General features: G+C 44.8%; 1 protein-coding gene across 1 annotated transcript in view; it reads right to left on the bottom strand.

Annotated features, from left to right (window-relative positions):
* Positions 1-1485: 1485 nt before the first annotated feature.
* The window catches only part of LOC139395344 (calcium/calmodulin-dependent protein kinase type II delta 2 chain-like), a 52001-nt gene continuing 34348 nt past the window's right edge, over positions 1486-19138 (bottom strand). Inside the window, exons 11-17 of the mRNA XM_071142911.1 lie at positions 17215-17259; positions 15116-15164; positions 14368-14466; positions 8316-8391; positions 4469-4563; positions 2282-2344; positions 1486-1655 (exon numbers count right to left, since the gene is read on the bottom strand). Of these exons, the coding sequence (XP_070999012.1) occupies positions 1486-1655; positions 2282-2344; positions 4469-4563; positions 8316-8391; positions 14368-14466; positions 15116-15164; positions 17215-17259 (597 nt within the window). The remainder of the gene's footprint in view (positions 1656-2281; positions 2345-4468; positions 4564-8315; positions 8392-14367; positions 14467-15115; positions 15165-17214; positions 17260-19138) is intronic.

Below are 19138 nucleotides of genomic sequence, written 5' to 3'. Positions count from 1 at the left end.
ATTTCCTTTTCCTGTGTGATGTCATGTCCATACAGAGGGGTCAGGGGGTTAGAGGTTAAATGGAGAACACGGGTTGGCTTGTTGATTGTTGCCTGTCTTGGGAGTTTAGACTGAAGCTTGATATTCCATTAACTGTAAAATACACACACAGAGAAGGAGACACATACACACACACAGGGGAAAAAGGAAATGAGATTCAACCCAGAAACAGAGCGATATCCGTGTAGTCAGTTTCCGCCGGTAGAGGTTGTTTTAGACTAGAGTGGGAGAGGTAGAGTCGACTCTACCCCCAGTGTTTCTTTCATCCTGGTCCTGGGAACCCCAAGAGGTGAACATCGTAGTTGTTACCGTAACACTACAACACACCTGCATCAAATAATCAAAGGCTTGATGAGTTGATTAGTTAAATCAGCTGTGTTAATGCGAGGGCAACAACTACAATGTCCCCAGTACCAGGATGAGGAAACATTACACTAACCATTACAGTAGCATGGTAAGCGTAGACGTGGCGTCCTCCTGTGGTGGAGATTAGTTATTGCACCACTAGACCATTTTCTGGGAAGGTGGTCTACACTAGACGCTACAGACTGGGAAGGTAGTCTACACTGGACACTACAGACTGGGAAGGTAGTCTACACTGGACACTACAGACTGGGAAGGTAGTCTACACTGGACACTACAGACTGGGAAGGTAGTCTACATTGGACACTACAGACTGAGAAGGTAGTCTAGACTGGACACTACAGACTGGGAAGGTAGTCTACACTGGACACTAGAGACTGGGAAGGTAGTCTAGACTGGACACTACAGACTGGGAAGGTAGTCTACACTGGACACTAGAGACTGGGAAGGTAGTCTAGACTGGACACTAGAGACTGGGAAGGTAGTCTAGACTGGACACTACAGACTGGGAAGGTAGTCTACACTGGACACTAGAGACTGGGAAGGTAGTCTAGACTGGACACTACAGACTGGGAAGGTAGTCTAGACTGGACACTATAGACTGGGAAGGTAGTCTAGACTGGACACTACAGACTGAGAAGGTAGTCTACACTGGACACTACAGACTGGGAAGGTAGTCTACACTGGACACTACAGACTGGGAAGGTAGTCTAGACTGGACACTAGAGACTGGGAAGGTAGTCTAGACTGGACACTAGAGACTGGGAAGGTAGTCTACACTGGACACTACAGACTGGGAAGGTAGTCGACACTGGACACTACAGACTGGGAAGGTAGTCTAGACTGGACACTACAGACTGGGAAGGTAGTCTAGACTGGACACTACAGAGTGATGGAAGTGAATGTTCTGAAATCGATTTATTCATAATCACTATAATTAATACATGAATTCATTGATTAACGTATGTTTCTTACTGGGATGGTACGCTGGGCGAGCCCGAGCGGTGGAAGTGAATGTTGTGATATCGGTGTATTTATAATCGCTATAATTAATACATGAATTCATTGATTAACGTGTGTTTCTTACTGGGATGGTACGCTGGGCGAGCCCGAGCGGTGGAAGTGTATGTTCTGCCACTTTCCCTCTCTGCGATGCCAGACGCGGGTCTCCTCAGACTGCATGGTGCGAGGCATCCCCCCCGCGTCCATGTACTGGCTCAGGCGGATGTAGGCGATGCACGCAGCGTTCTCCGCTAGATAGACCTTCTCATTAGTTCACCTCTCCTTGTTTCACGTCAACATCGTAAAACACATTGTACATCATTTTTTACCTTTATTTAAACTAGGCAAGTCAGTTAAGAACAAATTGTTATTTTCAATGACGGCCTGGGAACAGTGGGTTAACTGCCTGTTCAGGGCTAGAACGACAGATTTGTACCTTCCGGTTACTAGTCCAATACTCTAACCACTAGGCTACCCTGCCGCACCATAAGTACCAGAGGGTTGGCGTCCATCTTGATTCAATCCAGGAAGTACACCGGAATTCCCATTCCAATGTTCACTTCAATGCTTCAGGACAATTTGGAATGGGACATTTGCATCTGGTCTAGTTTCTGACTGGAATTGATATGTACATATATTTGAATACCAACCAGAAACAAGATTACATAAAACATAGCCCAGAAAAATCAACATAATGTTCAGTTGGTAAATCATGGTGCTTGCAATACCAGGATAGTGGGTTCAATTCCCAGGGCCACTCATATGGAAAATATATGAACACATTCATGTAAGTTGCTTTTGATAAAAGTGTCTGCTAAATGGCATATATATATCATTATATTATTGTTATAATAATTAGAAATGGCTGATTTCCTACCTATCAGATGGACGTGAGGGTTGAGGAGGATGGTGTGCACCGGCTTGCTACCTTTAGACAGGGCTGGAAAGAGAAAGGGGGACGAGGGAGATGGAGAGAGAGACAGACAGGCCTTAGTTAGCTAGTGGGAGTTGTAGTTCTCAGTAACAGACACAGACAGGCCTTAGTTAGCTAGTGGGAGTTGTAGTTCTCAGTAACAGACACAGACAGGGCTGGAAAGAGAAGGGGGAGGGGCGAGGGAGATGGAGAGAGAGACAGACAGGCCTTAGTTAGCTAGTGGGAGTTGTAGTTCTCAGTAACAGACACAGACAGGCCTTAGTTAGCTAGTGGGAGTTGTAGTTCTCAGTAACAGACACAGACAGGCCTTAGCTAGTGGGAGTTGTAGTTCTCAGAAACAGACACAAACAGGGCTGGAAAGAGAAGGGGGAGGGGGAGGGAGATGGAGAGAGAGACAGACAGGCCTTAGTTAGCTAGTGGGAGTTGTAGTTCTCAGTAACAGACACAGACAGGCCTTAGCTAGTGGGAGTTGTAGTTCTCAGTAACAGACACAGACAGGCCTTAGTTAGCTAGTGGGAGTTGTAGTTCTCAGTAACAGACACAGACAGGCCTTAGTTAGCTAGTGGGAGTTGTAGTTCTCAGTAACAGACACAAACAGGCCTTGGTTAGCTAGTGGGAGTTGTAGTTCTCAGTAACAGACACAGACAGGCCTTAGCTAGTGGGAGTTGTAGTTCTCAGAAACAGACACAAACAGGGCTGGAAAGAGAAGGGGGAGGACGAGGGAGATGGAGAGAGAGACAGACAGGCCTTAGTTAGCTAGTGGGAGTTGTAGTTCTCAGTAACAGACACAGACAGGGCTGGAAAGAGAAGGGGGAGGACGAGGGAGATGGAGAGAGAGACAGACAGGCCTTAGTTAGCTAGTGGGAGTTGTAGTTCTCAGTAACAGACACAGACAGGCCTTAGTTAGCTAGTGGGAGTTGTAGTTCTCAGTAACAGACACAGACAGGGCTGGAAAGAGAAGGGGGGAGGACGAGGGAGATGGAGAGAGAGACAGACAGGCCTTAGTTAGCTAGTGGGAGTTGTAGTTCTCAGTAACAGACACAGACAGACCTTAGCTAGTGGGAGTTGTAGTTCTCAGAAACAGACACAGACGGATATAACTATTCATCAATAGCTAATCAATAACTACAAATCAATATCTGATTCATAAATTCTACCAATCAAAACATCTATTAATCCATAGCTGATCAATACCTCTACTAATCAATAGCTAATCAATACCTCTACTAATCAATACCTTTACTAATCAATACATCTGCTAATCAATACCAATTCTAATCATTACCTCTACTAATGAATACCTGTATGAATAAATAGCTAATCAATACCTATAGTAATCAATAGCAAATCAATATATCTACTAATCAATACATATACTAATCCATAGCTAATCAATACCTCTACTAATGAATAGCTAATCAATACCTCTAATAATTCATTCCTATACTAATCAATAGCTAATCAATACCTCTACTAATCAATACATATTCTAATCAATACCTCTACTAATCAATAGCTAATCAATACCTCTACTAATCAATACCTCTACTAATGAATAGCTAATCAATACTTCTACTAAACAATACCTCTATTAATCAATAGCTAATCAATACATCTACTAATCCATAGCTGATCAACACCTCTACTAATGAATTGCTAATCAATACCTCTACTAATCTATACCTCTACTAATCAATACATACTACTCAATAGCTGATCAATACCTCTAATTAATAGCTGATCAATATCTATACTAATCAAAAGCTGATCATACCTCTACTAATCAATAGCTGATCAATACCTCTGCTAATCAATAGCTAATCAATACCCCTACTAATCAATAGCTGATCAATACCCCTACGAATCAATAGCGGATCAATACCCCTACTAATTAAAAGTTGCTGCTCAATACCCCTACTAATCAATAGCTGATCATACCTCTACTAATCAATACCTCTACTAATCAATAGCTGATCAATAACTACTAATCGATAGCTGATCAATACTTACACTAATAAATAGTCGCTCAATACCTCTACTAATCAATACCTCTACTAATCAATACCTCTACTAATCAATGCCTCTACTAATCAATAACTGTATCTTCTGAATGACTGATGGATGTGTTACCGTTGTCGAAGTAGAAGCGATGGAAGTCATGTCCCTCTACCAGGTTCCCCAGCGCTTCTGGTTCAAACGACGTCAGACCAGGATCACAGATCTTCCTGTTGGAAACAAACACAGACCCATGTGGCACCCTATTCCCTATATAGTGAACTACTAGTGACCAGAACCCTATTCCCTATATAGTGAACTACTAGTGATCAGGGCCCTATTCCCTAAATAGTGAACTATTAGTGACCAGGGCCCTATTCTCTATATAGTGAACTACTAGTGACCAGAGCCCTATTCCCTATATATAGTGAACTACTAGTGACCAGAGCCCTATTCCCTATATATAGTGAACTACTAGTGACCAGAGCCCTATTCCCTATATATAGTGAACTACTAGTGACCAGAGCCATATTCCCTATATATAGTGAACTACTAGTGACCAGAGCCCTATTCCCTATATATAGTGAACTACTAGTGACCAGAGCCATATTCCCTATATATAGTGAACTACTAGTGACCAGAGCCCTATTCCCTATATATAGTGAACTACTAGTGACCAGAGCCATATTCCCTATATATAGTGAACTACTAGTGACCAGAGCCCTATTCCCTATATATAGTGAACTACTAGTGACCAGAGCCCTATTCCCTATATATAGTGAACTACTAGTGACCAGAGCCATATTCCCTATATATAGTGAACTACTAGTGACCAGAGCCCTATTCCCTATATATAGTGAACTACAAGTGACCAGAGCCATATTCCCTATATATAGTGAACTACTAGTGACCAGAGCCCTATTCCCTATATATAGTGAACTACTAGTGACCAGAGCCATATTCCCTATATATAGTGAACTACTAGTGACCAGAGCCCTATTCCCTATATATAGTGAACTACTAGTGACCAGAGCCATATTCCCTATATATAGTGAACTACTAGTGACCAGAGCCCTATTCCCTATATATAGTGAACTACTAGTGACCAGAGCCCTATTCCCTATATATAGTGAACTACTAGTGACCAGAGCCATATTCCCTATATATAGTGAACTACTAGTGACCAGAGCCCTATTCCCTATATATAGTGAACTACTAGTGATCAGAGCCATATTCCCTATATATAGTGAACTACTAGTGACCAGAGCCCTATTCCCTATATATAGCGAACTACTAGTGATCAGAGCCCTATTCCCTATATAGTGAACTACTAGTGACCAGAGCCATATTCCCTATATATAGTGAACTACTAGTGACCAGAGCCATATTCCCTATATATAGTGCACTACTAGTGATCAGAGCCATATTCCCTATATAGTGAACTACTAGTGACCAGAGCCCTATTCCCTATATAGTGAACTACTAGTGACCAGAGCCCTATTCCCTATATAGTGGTACTACTAGTGACCAGAGCCCTATTCCCTATATATAGTGAACTACTAGTGACCAGAGCCCTATTCCCTATATATAGTGAACTACTAGTGACCAGAGCCCTATTCCCTATATAGTGGTACTACTATAGACCAGGGCCCTATTCCCTATATAGTGGTACTACTATAGACCAGAGCCCTATTGTCTATATAGTGGTACTACTATAGACCAGAGCCCTATTCCCTATATAGTGGTACTACTATAGACCAGAGCCCTATTCCCTATATAGTGGTACTACTATAGACCAGAGCCCTATTCCCTATATAGTGGTACTACTATAGACCAGAACCCTATTCCCTATATAGTGGTACTACTATAGACCAGAGCCCTATTCCCTATATAGTGGTACTACTATAGACCAGAGCCCTATTCCCTATATAGTGGTACTACTATAGACCAGAGCCCTATTCCCTATATAGTGGTACTACTAGTGACCAGAGCCCTATTCCCTATATAGTGGTACTACTATAGACCAGAGCCCTATTCCCTATGTAGTGGTACTACTATAGACCAGAGCCCTATTCCCTATAAAGTGGTACTACTATAGACCAGAGCCCTATTCCCTATATAGTGGTACTACTATAGACCAGAGCCCTATTCCCTATATAGTGGTACTACTATAGACCAGAGCCCTATTCCCTATATAGTGGTACTACTATAGACCAGAGCCCTATTCCCTATATAGTGGTACTACTATAGACCAGAGCCCTATTCCCTATATAGTGGTACTACTATAGACCAGAGCCCTATTCCCTATATAGTGGTACTACTATAGACCAGAGCCCTATTCCCTATATAGTGGTACTACTATAGACCAGAGCCCTATTCCCTATATAGTGGTACTACTATAGACCAGAGCCCTATTCCCTATATAGTGAACTAATATAGACCAGAGCCCTATTCCCTATATAGTGGTACTACTATAGACCAGAGCCCTATTCCCTATATAGTGGTACTACTATAGACCAGAGCCCTATTCCCTATATAGTGCACTACTAGTGCCCAGGGCCCTATTCCCTATATAGTGGTACTACTATAGACCAGAGCCCTATTCCCTATATAGTGCACTACTAGTGCCCAGGGCCCTATTCCCTATATAGTGGTACTACTATAGACCAGAGCCCTATTCCCTATATAGTGCACTACTAGTGCCCAGGGCCCTATTCCCTATATAGTGGTACTACTATAGACCAGAGCCCTATTCCCTATATAGTGCACTACTATAGACCAGAGCCCTATTCCCTATATAGTGCACTACTATAGACCAGAGCCCTATTCCCTATATAGTGAACTACTAGTGCCCAGAGCCCTATTCCCTAAATAGTGAACTACTAGTGACCAGAGCCCTATTCCCTATATAGTGAACTACTAGTGCCCAGAGCCCTATTCTCTATATAGTGGTACTACTATAGACCAGGGCCCTATTCCCTATATAGTGGTACTACTATAGACCAGAGCCCTATTCCCTATATAGTGGTACTACTATAGACCAGAGCCCTATTCCCTATATAGTGGTACTACTATAGACCAGAGCCCTATTCCCTATATAGTGGTACTACTATAGACCAGAGCCCTATTCCCTATATAGTGGTACTACTATAGACCAGAGCCCTATTCCCTATATAGTGGTACTACTATAGACCAGAGCCACACACAGACAGAGCAGGACTCACGCGTAGTGCTAGCCCTAAACACACACAGACAGAGTAGGACTCACGCGTAGTGCTAGCCCTAAACACACACACAGACAGAGCAGGACTCACGCGTAGTGCTAGCCCTAAACACACACAGACAGAGCAGGACTCACGCGTGGTGCTAGCCCTAAACACACACAGACAGAGCAGGACTCATGCGTAGTGCTAGCCATAAACACACTCAGACAGAGCAGGACTCACGCGTAGTGCTAGCCCTAAACACACACACAGACAGAGCAGGACTCACGCGTAGTGCTAGCCCTAAACACACACAGACAGAGCAGGACTCACACGTAGTGCTAGCCCTAAACACACACACAGACAGAGCAGGACTCACGCGTAGTGCTAGCCCTAAACACACACAGACAGAGTAGGACTCACGCGTAGTGCTAGCCCTAAACACACACACAGACAGAGCAGGACTCACGCGTAGTGCTAGCCCTAAACACACACACAGACAGAGCAGGACTCACGCGTAGTGCTAGCCCTAAACACACACAGACAGAGCAGGACTCACGCGTAGTGCTAGCCCTAAACACACACAGACAGAGCAGGACTCACGCGTAGTGCTAGCCCTAAACACACACAGACAGAGCAGGACTCACGCGTAGTGCTAGCCCTAAACACACACAGACAGAGCAGGACTCACGCGTAGTGCTAGCCCTAAACACACACAGACAGAGCAGGACTCACGCGTAGTGCTAGCCCTAAACACACACAGACAGAGCAGGACTCACGCGTAGGCCTCGAAGTCTCCGTTGTTGATGGATTCGATCAGCTGCTCTGTGACTTTGATGATTTCCTGCTTCCGAGCTGGAAACACACAAACACAACATGACCACAACATCACCACAATCTCACCACAACGTCACCACAACCTCAGGTCAACATTAGTCCAACAACACAATCTGACATACATTAAATCACGGCTGTTAAATAGATCATCAGATTACTACATCATGTGATGTGGTTAGTTAATAGATCCGATTACTACATCATGTGATGTGGTTATTTAATAGATCAGATTACTACATCATGCAATGTGGTTAGTTAATAGATCAGATTACTACATCATGTGGTGTGGTTAGTTAATAGATCAGATTACTACATCATGTGGTGTGGTTATTTAATAGATCAGATTACTACATCATGTGGTGTGGTTAGTTAATAGATCAGATTACTACATCATGTGGTGTGGTTATTTAATAGATCAGATTACTACATCATGCTATGTGGTTAGTTAATAGATCAGATTACTACATCATGTGGTGTGGTTAGTTAATAGATCAGATTACTACATCATGTGGTGTGGTTAGTTAATAGATCAGATTACTACATCATGTGGTGTGGTTAGTTAATAGATCAGATTACTACATCATGTGGTGTGGTTAGTTAATAGATCAGATTACTACATCATGTGGTGTGGTTATTTAATAGATCAGATTACTACATCATGCTATGTGGTTAGTTAATAGATCAGATTACTACATCATGTGGTGTGGTTAGTTAATAGATCAGATTACTACATCATGTGGTGTGGTTATTTAATAGATCAGATTACTACATCATGCTATGTGGTTAGTTAATAGATCAGATTACTACATCATGCGATGTGGTTAGTTAATAGATCAGATTACTACATCATGTGATGTGGTTATTTAATAGATCAGATTACTACATCATGTGGTGTGGTTATTTAATAGATCAGATTACTACATCATGTGGTGTGGTTAGTTAATAGATCAGATTACTACATCATGTGGTGTGGTTAGTTAATAGATCAGATTACTATATCATGTGGTGTGGTTAGTTAATAGATCAGATTACTACATCATGTGGTGTGGTTAGTTAATAGATCAGATTACTACATCATGTGGTGTGGTTAGTTAATAGATCAGATTACTACATCATGTGGTGTGGTTAGTTAATAGATCAGATTACTACATCATGTGGTGTGGTTAGTTAATAGATCAGATTACTACATCATGTGGTGTGGTTATTTAATAGATCAGATTACTACATCATGTGGTGTGGTTAGTTAATAGATCAGATTACTACATCATGTGGTGTGGTTATTTAATAGATCAGATTACTACATCATGCTATGTGGTTAGTTAATAGATCAGATTACTACATCATGTGGTGTGGTTAGTTAATAGATCAGATTACTACATCATGTGGTGTGGTTATTTAATAGATCAGATTACTACATCATGCTATGTGGTTAGTTAATAGATCAGATTACTACATCATGTGGTGTGGTTAGTTAATAGATCAGATTACTACATCATGTGATGTGGTTAGTTAATAGATCAGATTACTACATCATGTGGTGTGGTTATTTAATAGATCAGATTACTACATCATGTGGTGTGGTTATTTAATAGATCAGATTACTACATCATGTGGTGTGGTTAGTTAATAGATCAGATTACTATATCATGTGGTGTGGTTAGCTGATATGTTTTAAATACATCAGATTACTACATCATGTGGTGTGGTTAGCTGATATGTTTTAAATACATCAGATTACTACATCATGTGGTGTGGTTAGTTAATAGATCAGATTACTACATCATGTGGTGTGGTTAGTTAATAGATCAGATTACTACATCATGTGGTGTGGTTATTTAATAGATCAGATTACTACATCATGTGGTGTGGTTAGTTAATAGATCAGATTACTACATCATGTGGTGTGGTTATTTAATAGATCAGATTACTACATCATGTGGTGTGGTTAGTTAATAGATCAGATTACTACATCATGTGATGTGGTTAGTTAATAGATCAGATTACTACATCATGTGGTGTGGTTATTTAATAGATCAGATTACTACATCATGTGGTGTGGTTATTTAATAGATCAGATTACTACATCATGTGGTGTGGTTAGTTAATAGATCAGATTACTACATCATGTGGTGTGGTTAGTTAATAGATCAGATTACAGATTACTACATCATGTGGTGTGGTTAGTTAATAGATCAGATTACTACATCATGTGGTGTGGTTAGTTAATAGATCAGATTACTACATCATGTGGTGTGGTTAGTTAATAGATCAGATTACTACATCATGTGGTGTGGTTATTTAATAGATCAGATTACTACATCATGTGGTGTGGTTATTTAATAGATCAGATTACTACATCATGTGGTGTGGTTAGTTAATAGATCAGATTACTACATCATGTGGTGTGGTTAGTTAATAGATCAGATTACTACATCATGTGGTGTGGTTAGTTAATAGATCAGATTACTACATCATGTGGTGTGGTTAGTTAATAGATCAGATTACTACATCATGTGGTGTGGTTAGTTAATAGATCAGATTACTACATCATGTGGTGTGGTTATTTAATAGATCAGATTACTACATCATGTGATGTGGTTAGTTAATAGATCAGATTACTACATCATGTGGTGTGGTTAGTTAATAGATCAGATTACTACATCATGTGGTGTGGTTAGTTAATAGATCAGATTACTACATCATGTGGTGTGGTTAGTTAATAGATCAGATTACTACATCATGTGGTGTGGTTAGTTAATAGATCAGATTACTACATCATGTGGTGTGGTTAGTTAATAGATCAGATTACTACATCATGTGGTGTGGTTAGTTAATAGATCAGATTACTACATCATGTGGTGTGGTTATTTAATAGATCAGATTACTACATCATGTGGTGTGGTTAGCTGATATGTTAAATATCCATCCAGGTGTTGTGAGATCTGCAGGCATCTGCAATGTTGTCAGACTGGAAATGCGGCCTTTGACTCAGTCGCTCAGCCAGAAATACTGTGCGTGTTTATGGACAGGGGGACAGAGACAGGGGACAGGGACAAGGGGAAATGAGACAGGGGACAGGGGGACAGAGACAGGGGACAGGGGGAAATGACAGAGGGACAGGAGACAGGTTTCTCCAGAGTGGTTGAGTGGAGGCCCAGGGAGTACAGGAGACATGGCCAGGGTTTCCACCCAATTAGAAGGGGACTTACTCTGGACTAATAAGGAGGGAGTAGAGGGGGACAGAGACTAGGAACAGGAACAGGTTTCTCCAGAATGGCTGAAGAGAGGGGACGGGAGGTAGAGGCGGGATATAGTCATGATCTCTACCCCAACAAAAGGCGACTTACTCTGGCCTGATGAGGAGGGAGTAGAAGGGACGCCCAGTACAGATTGGACAGGGGACAGGTTTCTCCAGAGTGGTTAAGGAGAGACCCAGGAAACAGGTTTCTCCAGAGTGGTTGAGGAGAGACCCAGGAAACAGGTTTCTCCAGAGTGGTTGAGGAGAGACCCAGGAGACAGGTTTCTCCAGAGTGGTTGAGGAGAGACCCAGGAAACAGGTTTCTCCAGAGTGGTTGAGGAGAGACCCAGGAAACAGGTTTCTCCAGAGTGGTTGAGGAGAGACCCAGGAAACAGGTTTCTCCAGAGTGGTTGAGGAGAGACCCAGGAGACAGAGGACAGGTTTCTTCAGAGTGTTTGAGGGGAGACCCAGGTGACAGTGGACAGGTTTCTCCAGAGAGGTTGAGGAGAGACCCAGGAAACAGGTTTCTCCAGAGTGGTTGAGGAGAGACCCAGGAGACAGGTTTCTCCAGAGAGGTTGAGGAGAGACCCAGGAAACAGGTTTCTCCATAGTGGTTGAGGAGAGACCCAGGAGACAGGTTTCTCCATAGTGGTTGAGGAGAGACCCAGGAGACAGTGGACAGGTTTCTCCAGAGTGGTTGAGGAGAGACCCAGGAGACAGGTTTCTCCATAGTGGTTGAGGAGAGACCCAGGAGACAGGTTTCTCCATAGTGGTTGAGGAGAGACCCAGGAGACAGTGGACAGGTTTCTCCAGAGTGGTTCAAGAGAGGCAGGACACAGGTTTCTCCAGAGTGGTTCAGGAGAGACCCAGGAGACAGTGGACAGGGGGACAGGTTTCTCCAGAGTGGTTGAGGGGAGACCCAGGAAACAGGTTTCTCCAGAGTGGTTGAGGAGAGACCCAGGAGACAGGTTTCTCCAGAGTGGTTGAGGAGAGACCCAGGAAACAGGTTTCTCCAGAGTGGTTGAGGAGAGACCCAGGAAACAGGTTTCTCCAGAGTGGTTGAGGAGAGACCCAGGAGACAGAGGACAGGTTTCTTCAGAGTGTTTGAGGGGAGACCCAGGTGACAGTGGACAGGTTTCTCCAGAGAGGTTGAGGAGAGACCCAGGAAACAGGTTTCTCCAGAGTGGTTGAGGGGAGACCCAGGAGACAGTAGACAGGTTTCTCCAGAGTGGTTGAGGAGAGACCCAGGAGACAGGTTTCTCCAGAGAGGTTGAGGAGAGACCCAGGAAACAGGTTTCTCCATAGTGGTTGAGGAGAGACCCAGGAGACAGGTTTCTCCTGATTGGTTGAGGAGAGACCCAGGAGACAGGTTTCTCCTGATTGGTTGAGGAGAGACCCAGGAGACAGTGAACAGGGGGACAGGTTTCTCCGGAGTGGTTGAGGAGAGACCCAGGAGACAGTGGACAGGGGGACTGGTTTCTCCGGAGTGGTTGAGGGGAGACACAGGAGACAGTGGTCAGGGGGACAGGTTTCTCCAGAGTAGTTGAGGAGAGACCCAGTGGGACACTGTCTGGGGTACGGGGGGGGAGGGGGCATAGCCAGGGGACTTACTCTGTCCTGAAGAGGAGAGTGGTGAGGAGAGACCCATGAGACAGAGGACAGGTTTCTTCAGAGTGTTTGAGGGGAGACCCAGGTGACAGTGGACAGGCTTCTCCAGAGAGGTTGAGGAGAGACCCAGGAAACAGGTTTCTCCAGAGTGGTTGAGGGGAGACCCAGGAGACAGTAGACAGGTTTCTCCAGAGTGGTTGAGGAGAGACCCAGGAGACAGGTTTCTCCAGAGAGGTTGAGGAGAGACCCAGGAAACAGGTTTCTCCATAGTGGTTGAGGAGAGACCCAGGAGACAGGTTTCTCCTGATTGGTTGAGGAGAGACCCAGGAGACAGGTTTCTCCTGATTGGTTGAGGAGAGACCCAGGAGACAGTGAACAGGGGGACAGGTTTCTCCGGAGTGGTTGAGGAGAGACCCAGGAGACAGTGGACAGGGGGACTGGTTTCTCCGGAGTGGTTGAGGGGAGACACAGGAGACAGTGGTCAGGGGGACAGGTTTCTCCAGAGTAGTTGAGGAGAGACCCAGTGGGACACTGTCTGGGGTACGGGGGGGGGGCATAGCCAGGGGACTTACTCTGTCCTGAAGAGGAGAGTGGTGAGGAGAGACCCATGAGACAGAGGACAGGTTTCTTCAGAGTGTTTGAGGGGAGACCCAGGTGACAGTGGACAGGCTTCTCCAGAGAGGTTGAGGAGAGACCCAGGAAACAGGTTTCTCCAGAGTGGTTGAGGGGAGACCCAGGAGACAGTAGACAGGTTTCTCCAGAGTGGTTGAGGAGAGACCCAAGGGAAAAAGGTTTCTCCAGAGAGGTTGAGGAGAGACCCAGGAAACAGGTTTCTCCATAGTGGTTGAGGAGAGACCCAGGAGACAGGTTTCTCCTGATTGGTTGAGGAGAGACCCAGGAGACAGGTTTCTCCTGATTGGTTGAGGAGAGACCCAGGAGACAGTGAACAGGGGGACAGGTTTCTCCGGAGTGGTTGAGGAGAGACCCAGGAGACAGTGGACAGGGGGACTGGTTTCTCCGGAGTGGTTGAGGGGAGACACAGGAGACAGTGGTCAGGGGGACAGGTTTCTCCAGAGTAGTTGAGGAGAGACCCAGTGGGACACTGTCTGGGGTACGGGGGGGGGGGGGGGCATAGCCAGGGGACTTACTCTGTCCTGAAGAGGAGGGAGTCTGCCTGGGCTCAGAGGACTGAGTGGAACGACCCTTAGAGCTCCACACACTACCTACCAAGTTCCCAAAACAGAGGACTGGCAGAGAGGACAGGTGTGTGTGTAGGGGGTGGGGGGGTTAACATGAATTTCAAATGTAGAAAATAATTCCATTCACAGAAAGAAAAGATAACAGGTAAGTGTGTTTAATAATAAATGTATATGGAGTCTCAATCATCAGAAGGAAGAAGAGGAAGAGGGAAGGAGGAGAAAGATGAGGAAGAAGAGGAAGAGGGAAGGAGGAGAAAGATGAGGAAGAAGAGGAGAAGGTAGCTGAAGGTCAGAGTGAAAAGAGAGGTTTGAAAGACAGATGGAAGGAGAGAGAGGGCGACAGCCAGACAAAGATAGAGAGAGAAGGGGACAGAGACAAAGATAGAGAGAGAAGGGGACAGAGACAAAGATAGAGAGAGAAGGGGACAGAGACAAAGATAGAGAGAGAAGGAGACAGAGACAAAGATAGAGAGAGACAGAAAGACGAAGAGAGAGAGAGAAGGGGACAGAGACAAAGATAGAGATAGAAGGGGACAGAGACAAAGAGAGAGAGAGAAGGGGACAGAGACAAAGATAGAGAGACAGACAGACAGAAAAAGGTAGAGATAGACGAAGAGAGAGGGCGACAGACAGACAAAGATAGAGAGAGACAGAAAGATGAAGAGAGAGAGAGAAGGTGACAGACAAGTGTCTCTACCTTTGACATCCTCGTCCTCGATGGTGGTGTTGGTGCTCTCTATAGACTCCTGGGGGAAAGAACGCATAGATTGATCTATAGACTCGTGTACACCGAGTATCAGAATGTATAGATTGATCTATAGCCTGGTGTACACGGAGTATCAGATTTGGGCTACCTGTGTAAACGCTGCCTAATACTTAAATCAGATCTCGTTTTGTCAGCTATCTACCATTTTTAATAAAGGGGCAATCTGCGATTTCTACATACATTTTTTTAAACTTTTAAATGAATGATATACACTGAGTGTACAAAACATTAGGAACACCTTCCTGATATTGAGCTGCACCCCCCTTTTGTCCTCAGAACATCCTCAATTCGTTGGGGCATGGACTCTACAAGGTGTCGAAAGCGTTCCACAGTGATGCTGACCCATGTTGACTCAAATGCACAGTTGGGTCAAGTTGTCTGGATGTCCTTTGGGGTGGTGGACCATTCTTGATACACACGGGAAACTGTTGAGTGTGGAAAAACCCAGCAGCGTTGCAGTTCTTCACTCAAACCGGTGCGCCTGGCACCTACTACCATACCCCATTTGTCTTGCCCATTCATCCTCTGAATGGTTCACACACAATCCGTGTTTCAATCGTCTTAAGGCTTAAAAATCCTTCTTTAACTTGTCTCCTCCCCTTAATCTACACTGATTGAAGTGGATCTAACAAGTGACATCAATAAGGGATCATAGCTTTCACCTTGATTCACCAGGTCAATCTATGTCATGGAAAGAGCATGTTTTGTACACTCAGTGTGTAATGGTAGTTTATTAGGATCCCCATTATCTGTTTCTAAAGCAGCAGCTACTCTTCCTGGGGTTTATTAGGATCATTATCTGTTTCTATAGCAGCAGCTACTCTTCCTGGGGTTTATTATGATCATTATCTGTTTCTATAGCAGCAGCTACTCTTCCTGGGGTTTATTAGGATCATTATCTGTTTCTACAGCAGCTACTCTTCCTGGGGTATATTATGATCATTATCTGTTTCTATAGCAGCAGCTACTCTTCCTGGGATTTATTAGGATCATTATCTGTTTCTAAAGCAGCAGGTACTCTTCCTGGGGTTTATTAGGATCATTATCTGTTTCTATAGCAGCAGCTACTCTTCCTGGGGTTTATTAGGATCATTATCTGTTTCTATAGCAGCAGCTACTCTTCCTGGGATTTATTAGGATCATTATCTGTTTCTAAAGCAGCAGCTACTCTTCCTGGGGTTTATTAGGATCATTATCTGTTTCTATAGCAGCGGCTACTCTTCCTGGGGTTTATTAGGATCATTATCTGTTTCTATAGCAGCAGCTACTCTTCCTGGGATTTATTAGGATCATTATCTGTTTCTAAAGCAGCAGCTACTCTTCCTGGGGTTTATTAGGATCATTATCTGTTTCTATAGCAGCAGCTACTCTTCCTGGGGTTTATTAGGATCATTATCTGTTTCTATAGCAGCAGCTTCTCTTCCTGGGGTTTATTAGGATCATTATCTGTTTCTATAGCAGCAGCTTCTCTTCCTGGGGTTTATTAGGATCATTATCTGTTTCTATAGCAGCAGCTACTCTTCCTGGGGTTTATTAGGATCATTATCTGTTTCTATAGCAGCAGCTTCTCTTCCTGGGGTTTATTAGGATCATTATCTGTTTCTATAGCAGCAGCTTCTCTTCCTGGGGTTTATTAGGATCATTATCTGTTTCTATAGCAGCAGCTACTCTTCCTGGGGTTTATTAGGATCATTATATGTTTCTATAGCAGCAGCTACTCTTCCTGGGGTTTATTAGGATCATTATCTGTTTCTATAGCAGCAGCTTCTCTTCCTGGGGTTTATTAGGATCATTATCTGTTTCTATAGCAGCAGCTTCTCTTCCTGGGGTTTATTAGGATCATTATCTGTTTCTATAGCAGCAGCTTCTCTTCCTGGGGTCCACACAGAATATTAAATAATACACAACATTAATAGACCAGAACAGCTCAAGGACAGAACTACATACATTTAATATAAAGTAAATAAATGTGTACACACAAAAAAATTAAACACACACACACTCACACACACACTCTGTCAGTGCTGTACCTTCTTCCCATCTATTGGGTTGTGGATCACTGTGGTCTGGGGTTCCTAGGGAGAGAGATGAAACAATACAAACAGAATAGATAGAGACAGCAGTGGGGGAGGAGGAGGTGGTGGAGGAGGTGGAGGTGGAGGTGGAGGAGGAGGAGGAGGTGGAGGGGGATGTGCAGGAGGAGGTAGAGGTGGAGGTAGAGCAGGAGGTTGAGGTAGAGGAAGAGGTAGAGCAGGAGGTTGAGGTGGAGGAGGTGGTGGTAGAGGAGGTGGTGGAGGAGGAGGAGGAGGTATAGGAGGAGGTGGAGGAGGTGGGGGTAGAGGAGGAGGTAGAGGAGGAGGTGGAGCAGGAGCTTGAGGTGGAGGAGGAGGTGGTAGAGGAGGTGGTGGAGGAGGAGGAGGAGGTATAGGAGGAGGTGGAGGAGGTGGGGGTAGAGGAGGAGGTAGAGGAGGAGGTGGAGGTGGAGGACGTAGAGTTAGAGCAGGAGGTTGAGGAGGAGGAGGAGGTGGAACAGGACGTGGAGGAGGTGGAGGTAGAGCAGGAGGTTGAGGTGGAGGAGGAGGTAGAGCAGGAGGTTGAGGTGGAGGAGGAGGTAGAGCAGGAGGTTGAGGTGGAGGAGGAGGAGGTGATAGAGGAGGTGGAGGAGGAGGAGGTGGAGGAGGAGGTAGAGGAGGGGGTGGAGGAGGTAGAGGAGTGTGACTCCGTGTGTGTGTGTGTGTGTGTGTGTGTGTGTGTGTGTGTGTGTGTGTGTGTGTGTGTGTGTGTGTGTGTGTGTGTGTGTGTGTGTGTGTGTGTGCGTGTGTGTGTGACTGTACCAAGTCTTAGCAGGACGGATGCTATCCTCGGCTGTAATCACTGAGACAGATTACACACTGTCATCAGTGTGTGTGTGTGTGTGGTGTGTTTGTGTGTGTGTGTGTATAACTGTTTGTGTGTGTGTCATCATGGGAACAAATGCATATAAAGATGTTGAGGTCATGCAGGGCATCAGTCATGTGACCAACACAGCCAGCGAATCAGCACACACCATGCACAAGTTGCAACCAAGCAGACCATCACTACCAGATTAAGGAGCCAGCATCCTTTGGCCCTTCAGCTGAAAGGAAGGAAGGAAACAATGGAAGGAAGGAAGGAAGGAAGGAAGGAAGGAAGGAAGGAAGGAAGGAAGGAAGGAAGAGAGGGAGGGAAGGAAGGAAACAATGGAGAGAGGGAAGAAGGAAGGAAGGAAGAGAGGGAGGGAGGGAGGGAGGGAGGGAGGGAGGGAGGGAGGGAGGGAGGGAGGGAGGGAGGGAGGGAGGGAGGGAAATATCTGTCTCATTGTTCAATCTGTGGTAAAATCCTACCGCAAGGTCAACACAGGGAGAAAGAGGGGAGTAAAGGGAGGTATGGAGGAGGAGGAAGGGGGGGATGAGAGGAGGGAGTAGAGGGAGGTATGGAGTGTGTAGTATGTACCAGTGATGAGGAGGGAGGTATGGAGGGTGTAGTATGTACCAGTGATGAGGAGGGAGTAGAGGAAGGTATGGAGGGTGTAGTATGTACCAGTGATGAGGAGGGAGTAGAGGGAGGTATGGAGGGTGTAGTATGTACCAGTGATGAGGAGGGAGTAGAGGAAGGTATGGAGGGTGTAGTGTGTACCAGTGATGAGGAGGGAGTAGAGGGAGGTATGGAGGGTGTAGTATGTACCAGTGATGAGGAGGGAGTAGAGGGAGGTATGGAGGGTGTAGTGTGTACCAGTGAGGAGGAGGGAGTAGAGGGAGGAAAGGAGGGCGTAGTATGTACCAGTGATGAGGAGGGAGTAGAGGGAGGTATGGAGGGTGTAGTATGTACCAGTGATGAGGAGGGAGTAGAGGGAGGTATGGAGGGTGTAGTGTGTACCAGTGATGAGGAGGGAGTAGAGGAAGGTATGGAGGGTGTAGTGTGTACCAGTGATGAGGA

This window comes from Oncorhynchus clarkii, unplaced genomic scaffold, assembly GCF_045791955.1.
Source record: "Oncorhynchus clarkii lewisi isolate Uvic-CL-2024 unplaced genomic scaffold, UVic_Ocla_1.0 unplaced_contig_10815_pilon_pilon, whole genome shotgun sequence".
NCBI lineage: Eukaryota > Metazoa > Chordata > Actinopteri > Salmoniformes > Salmonidae > Oncorhynchus > Oncorhynchus clarkii.
Note: the sequence above shows the minus strand (reverse complement) of the source record. Positions and strands in the feature narration are given on the sequence as shown.